This window comes from Rhodamnia argentea, chromosome 8, assembly GCF_020921035.1.
Source record: "Rhodamnia argentea isolate NSW1041297 chromosome 8, ASM2092103v1, whole genome shotgun sequence".
Classification (NCBI taxonomy): Eukaryota; Viridiplantae; Streptophyta; class Magnoliopsida; order Myrtales; family Myrtaceae; genus Rhodamnia; species Rhodamnia argentea.
Genome location: NC_063157.1, coordinates 26,096,505 through 26,102,893, shown reverse-complemented (window position 1 = coordinate 26,102,893; position 6,389 = coordinate 26,096,505). Strand labels below are relative to the sequence as shown.

The 6,389-nt window shown below is 43.4% G+C and overlaps 2 protein-coding genes across 4 annotated transcripts; one reads left to right on the top strand and one right to left on the bottom strand.

Annotated features, from left to right (window-relative positions):
* The first annotated feature begins 555 nt into the window (after positions 1–555).
* Positions 556–2,391, top strand: LOC115738212 (protein slowmo homolog). 2 transcript variants are annotated; one of them, XM_030670764.2, is made up of 2 exons: positions 556–653; positions 1,584–2,391. In XM_030670764.2, exon 2 carries the CDS (start codon positions 1,600–1,602, stop codon positions 2,155–2,157), a length of 558 nt encoding a protein of 185 aa, XP_030526624.1. In that variant the 5' UTR covers positions 556–653; positions 1,584–1,599; the 3' UTR covers positions 2,158–2,391. The 2 variants fall into 2 exon arrangements, with proteins under 2 accessions (XP_030526624.1, XP_030526625.1); XM_030670765.2 differs by lacking the exon at positions 556–653 and adding an exon at positions 1,285–1,386.
* A 647-nt stretch (positions 2,392–3,038) lies between these two features.
* On the bottom strand, positions 3,039–6,177 carry LOC115738213 (zinc finger A20 and AN1 domain-containing stress-associated protein 8). 2 transcript variants are annotated; one of them, XM_048283983.1, is made up of 3 exons: positions 6,159–6,177; positions 5,679–5,767; positions 3,039–3,977 (listed from the first exon to the last, which is right to left on the bottom strand). In XM_048283983.1, exon 3 carries the CDS (start codon positions 3,963–3,965, stop codon positions 3,447–3,449), a length of 519 nt encoding a protein of 172 aa, XP_048139940.1. In that variant the 5' UTR covers positions 3,966–3,977; positions 5,679–5,767; positions 6,159–6,177; the 3' UTR covers positions 3,039–3,446. The 2 variants fall into 2 exon arrangements, with proteins under 2 accessions (XP_048139940.1, XP_048139939.1); XM_048283982.1 differs by lacking the exon at positions 6,159–6,177 and adding an exon at positions 5,940–6,112.
* Positions 6,178–6,389: the final 212 nt, after the last annotated feature.

The following is a 6,389-nucleotide window of genomic DNA, read 5'->3' as shown; positions in this document are numbered from 1 at the left end:
CGATGGAGCTCCGACCCACCATTTTCTGGCCCCGAGGTTGACTTTGACCCACTCGAGCTTAGGGTTTTATTGATTATGATTGTCCACAAATTAGTGGCATATAGTACACACACGAATCGGATATTCCTAGACTCATCTTTTCCAAGAATCGGGTAAAATATTTTATCACTTTGTTAGTTTCGGCCCCGCTCCAACTTGAACTTCGCCTCCGATTTGTTTCGCGAAAATAAATAACAAGAAAAGTAACTTTTTAAGAATTATTGCTTAAATAACTTATAAAAATAAACGAATAAAATTTATTTTCATCGTTTACGTTAATATTTAAATTATTTTGAGGGATATCGGTGATTATCTTTTAAAGAGTAGAAATCATTCATTTTTTCGGAAAATAAATTGAGCTTTAAATCCCCCCAATTCGATTAGGAAGAATTTGTAAAAATCGATTATGAATGTATATTTCGGAGAAAACTAGGTAACAATATTAACTTTTGACTAAAACAAGTACGATATTTATTGGTGTGCTCGTAGTTCGCCGCATCACCGATCGTTTGCCCATTGTGTTGCCACCATTTTGAGCATTCTCCTCTTCCCCTTGTTCAAGAAATCCACTTCGTATTCGATTCCGCTTCGTCGTTGCTCCTCGTGCTCGACAGGTGCGTCTCCATTCGATCCTTCCCTTTTCTTGAGTTCTTCTAGGCCGCCGAGGTCGTGGGTATGCTCCTCCTGGGGCGCCGATGCTTTGCGAGGCATCTGGGAATCGGTTTCGCGGGTCTAAATGGCGAATTGGGACGAAGCCGATCTCGCCCCTGTTCTTGATGAGATTCGTCTTAATTTTTGAGCCGGGAATCGTTGGTTTAGGAGGGTTAGTGGCGATTTTCGCTGCTTTTCGGATATCGAGAGGATGATTTGTTGATTATCTCCCTCTTTTTGTAGCCAATTTTGGATTCTTTCGGTATGACTAGAATGATACGATCTTCGCTACTGTAGGTTTTTCCAAACCAATCGTGTATAAAGATGTTTACCTTGCCCTTTTGGTGACTCTAACGTTGTTCTTTTGCTGTTGGAATTCCGGTGCTTTTTTCATACTAAGCTGCTGAAATTGAAGGCTTCATAGTGATTTGCTTGGCATGGGCTGGTTTCGCAAAGAATCCGAGACTTTGGGGTCATTAGTTTTCCTCAGAAGAGCCCAATGTTTCATTTTTTTGGGGATCCTGAATGCTTGCATTGCATCGATAGGAACAAGCATGAGATTTTGACGGTTGCAATCTGTATCCTGTGAAGCAGGCAGGTATCCTCTATTGCAGTTTGAGATAATGGAGATCTCTGTGGAGATGATGCTCCGGTTCTTGTGTGCATACTTGAGAATTGCATTGCTTCCCCTTTTGTGTGCGCTGGTTGCTTTATCTGTTAGGCTGTGGCTATGATTCAATACCGTTCTTAAGGATCAGATCTAAAGCTGGAGCAATATCATATGTCTTTATTATCGCGCATCTCAAGAGTTGAGATGTGTTTCGTCTGGTGGAAGCAGATGGTATTACTATTCCTTTTAAATTTGACTAACTCATATTATTTGTTACATGAAGAGCTACAAAAGAAGAGATGGTGAAAGCCTACGAACAAGAGCATGTGTACAAGCACCCTTGGGAGATTGTGACATCTGCGTCTTGGCGCAAATTTGCTGACCCTGAGAACAAGCGCACTTTGTCTCACATTCTTGATGTCGACACCTTGAACCACAAGCTAGACGCCGAATCAGGGAAGCTCTACACGACTCGTGCCATCTCGATCCATGCTCCTGGGCCCTGGTTTGTCCGCAAGATTGTGGGTCAGGACATATGCCATTGTGTTGAATCAACAGTAGTTGACGGTCAATCTCGGTCGATGCAGCTGACCACTCGCAACATCAGTCTGCAGAAGTTCATAGAGGTGGAGGAAAGGACTCGGTACTACCCCCACCCAGATAATCCCCGTGGGTGGACTGTGTGCAAGCAGGAGACCAGCATTAGGATCAAGCCGCTATCAACACTCGCGTCAATGGCCGAGAAGGTGGAGCAACGTTGTGCCGAGAGGTTCTTGCAGAACAGTGTCAAAGGTAGAGAAGTCATGGAAAGGATCTGCAAGTACCTTGAGTCTGAATCTAGAGGAATAACTTTCTAACTTTCCTGATTGTGAAATGGTTTCTACTGGTAGCTGTCAGCGCCATATAGGCCGCCTTGGTGTAGACATTAGGAAATAACAGGGAACTTTAGGGCTTCAGCTTCAGAACGGTTTATTCTGAAAGGTTAATCCTTTTGCAAGTATTTGCCGTTGTAGCATGAGAACATCTGATTATGTTTGTATTTTGTGTTTCATCTGCTGTTGAAGTGCCTTGCCGGTTTCTGTTGCCCTAAAGCTCTTCTGTTGATGATCCTTATGGCTTGTAAGATGGTTCATCCGCCTCTGTTTTTTTTTTACCGAAAGTTACTTATCACTGACCTGTTTAATTTATTTATTTACCTTAAGTAAAAGTTTTGAGGATGAGGTTGCTGTTGGATTTGCTTCATTAAAAGCAATGATACAGAGTACACGCATGCAGTCCAACTGAGCTCTCTGTGCTTCAATTACTGGTATGCCTTGATGTCACCTTTCAAGCGTCACCAGTTTTCTTACTAGCAAGTGCTTTGTTTACAATGCCATCGAGCGCGATAGCCTAGTGATAAAGAGGATATTGTCTTTCATGAAAGTACGAGTTCGAGCGAGGGCATGAGTGAACCTCTGGCCAGCTAGTGCCTCAGACATTTGCTATTTCATGCAAAGATACTTTCTAACTTCTGGCACGCCGACAGGACAATGGTGATGGGGTCGTACACCTACATATGGACTAAGTAGTTATGATTCAAACACGATGCCATCACATCAATAATTCCAATCTGCTCCGACTAAGTAGGAGCTCAACGAAAGCAACTCAAGCGATTCGACCAATGCTGCAACTCATGAGGCAACGACGACCACAAGACACCAAAGATGCCTTGCACACAAGGAATAAACCTTTAGAAGCATAGCCACAATACACAAAGCCAATCATACTGATTGATATTCAAAGGACGTCTTCCTTTGGGTTCAAGAGATTGCGTATTACCCTTTCGACCGTGCAGCACAAGAGAGACAACGGAACATCTTAAAAGCAGAGACATTACAGAGCCAACCACGACATTGTCCATCAAACCACCTCATTCTCAGAGAGCTAAAGGCACATTCGAGCCATCGCAAGAGAAGATTGGGATCGTAGAGTTCCTCATTACTGTGGAGATGTCCTAACACCACCACCATCATCATCCCTCTGCAAATATAACAAACCAAGCAGACACCTGATACATAATGCAGCTGATCCGAGAAACGTCACTCATGGAGTCGAAATAAAGCATCGATTTTCAGCACATTGCATCTTCTTCTTCCCCACGCACGTCTTATATTTTATCGAGCTTCTCAGCCTTGACAACAGGGTTGGCCTTTGCAATGGCATTACGGGCAGCACTGCGATAATCAAACGGGCAGTCGTGCTTGTCAGAGTAGCGGTGGGTGCCACAGAAGATATTACCACACCGGCAACTAAAGCCCGTCAAACCAACCCGCTTCTTGCACAAGCTGCAACGGGTCGGGCCCTCCTTCGGCTTCTCAACGGTCGCCACTGGCACTGAATCACAGGCTGGCTGTTCGAAGATGGTCTTGAGCTCCACTGTATCAAGCTGGGTGTCCACTGAGGCAGCAGCAACAGGTTCATTCGCAATAGTGTTTGAAGATGATCCATTCTCGGCGTTTGCAATGGATGATGCGGCGAGCTTGGCCTGCTCTTGTTTCAGCAACATGTCCTTGTGACACTTGGAACACATGTTCATGGTAGCTGGACTTCCAAAGAAGCCGCAGTTGTTGATGCATAGAATTGGACCCTCGGGGGCAGCTTGGCATCCTGTCTCATCGTGTTCCATTTTCTCAATCTCCTGCAGTTAACTTACATAAGTTTGATATAGCCAACTGGAACACATGTGCCAAAATGCAGAAGTACGCACGATGAAACCCATGACAAGTAATCTACATGAAGCACCGAGTATCAACCAAACATTCCAAAACATATTGACAAACATTTGACCCATTCGATCTCAATCCATACACAAGACACCAGACCAAAACAATGTCACGTACAACCCACAATATCACACCTTCAATCCAGTTGTAGTTGACTTTTAGAAAACTAAAGCCCAATGGCCAGCCAAAATGCAACCAAACCATTTATGCTCAAAGAAGTGTCTACCAAGACTCTTAAAACTTTGTTTAAGTAGCCAATGCAACGATATGTGAACCGTTGGAAGTTGCAAGCAAATGCTGCGATTCTTGGCTGGACTATCTTAAGACGAAATACTCTATTTGCAGAATGCCATAAGTGCTTCTAATAAAGTGCTTTTATCATCGATGATTAGCATCAAATACGTTGTTACCAATTTCCTAACAAGAACCAGGAATAGAAAAAAGAAAATCCAGTCCGAAGGGTAAAAGATATGCCAGCCTTCACAACTCCCCTCTCTAAAGCAAAAATTAACAAAGAAAGGGTCATGGAGAAACATAGAATATCGGTATTCATTGCCGGCATATTTCAATCCTAGTAACATATCCGTTTTTAAGATATACACCGCTCAGAAGTGACAGTCTGGGCAAAAAGGTTAAGGAAACTTTTATCAAAGGAAAGCAGGGCACAGAATCATGGGTGTGCACGTGTATACACACATATATATACTTTTATAAGCACACATGCATGCAATTAGGGTGGAGGAGTTCGTGTCTCCATGAATGTGTTAGAATTTCGCACTCAATAACCTTTCTAGCCTAAATCTGTGTTTAAAGATCTTCATCTCAAATATACAATTCGAACACCAAATATCAAAGACAAACAAGAAGGTAAAACCACTCTAAGATGAGGTAAAGATCAGAGCAAGAACACTAATGAATTTTGAAAACAAGAAAAAACAGACAAGGTGGAGATTCAAGTCCGTCAGCAGCTCAGAACACCACCTTATCATGCATGAACAAACAAATTTTAAACCCCAAATCTCTCCCAACATATAAGCAGCTCACTGAAACAATTAGAAAACTAACACAGACAAAATCATTCAATAGAGAGCTAATACACCAAAGGAGACAGAATTCGGTACTGTCTGCTGAACTCAAAGAGACATCTTCTGATAATCATCTGCCATCTTGCCGCGACGCACATCCACACAAAGACCTCCATAATCATCTTTGAGGCGAAAACTAGCTCAGCATAATTATAATTCCAACACAGACGAACACATGAAATGACCAGTTCCGACTGATAAACAAAGTCGCGCTCATCAGCTCCACAATCTTCGGGCGGCCCTCGTATGCTAAACCCATTAATCAACTTTTGCAGGCCTATCCCTATGTGCGCCAAAGTCTCCAACTTTGCAGTCCTCTTTCCTCAATACTCATCTAAAGAGCAAATGAAAAGTACACCACCCGAACACGATACGATGATCTTACTAAAGAACTTCGGCACGATCGCAAATCTCTTCCATTCTTTTGCTTAAAGGAACGAGCTTTACCCGTGAAAAGGCCTAATACATGAAGAAGCAAACCCGAACTTTAAAAAAAAAAAAAATTCAATAACCATAGGAAAAGAATGGGACCTGATCGTCAGGGTAATGAACAGAGCCCTCCAAAATGAATCCTCTCGAGACCGATCTTGGAGCTCAGAATCGCATCACGGACAAGCCCTCTGTTCATCCAAAGACGAAGAGACACGCCACCAAAGGGCCAAAAAAAAAAACAATCATTCGCAAGAAGAGAACAACCCACCCACGATGCGACCCAGAAAAATCAAGACCCCCAGAAGATCATACGAAACGAGAAGGGAAGAAAACATAAAATTCAGTACAATCAAACCCTACCCCCGTGTTCAATTTGGGACCGCCGAGGCCAGAGGAAAGCGAAGCCGAATAGAAAGAGAAAATGGAGGGTAGAGAGAGAGAGAGATAGATATTATTATTTTTCGCTTTCTTCTCCCTCTCTCTGCACAATTTAACGAGGGGGGCCTTATTTTGGCTGCGCCAACCAAAGCGCCCTCTCTCTCTCTCTCTTTACTGATTAGGGGGGAGGGGACATCTGACCTGGCGTTCCGAGATTGTCCCGCGTTGTTGTTGTGTAGTAACGGTTTTGCCATCGGTGAAAGACTGCTGCATCGTTTGCCAAGGAAAAAGAAAAGGAAAACACCCCAACCGCCATTGAAGAGCCTGGACAGCACGGGGAATGCCGGTGATGGCCGTCCAGAGATCAATAGCAAACACTGTAAATTTTTCATCCTCTTCCCCCTCTCTCTCTCTCTATCTCTCGCTCATCTT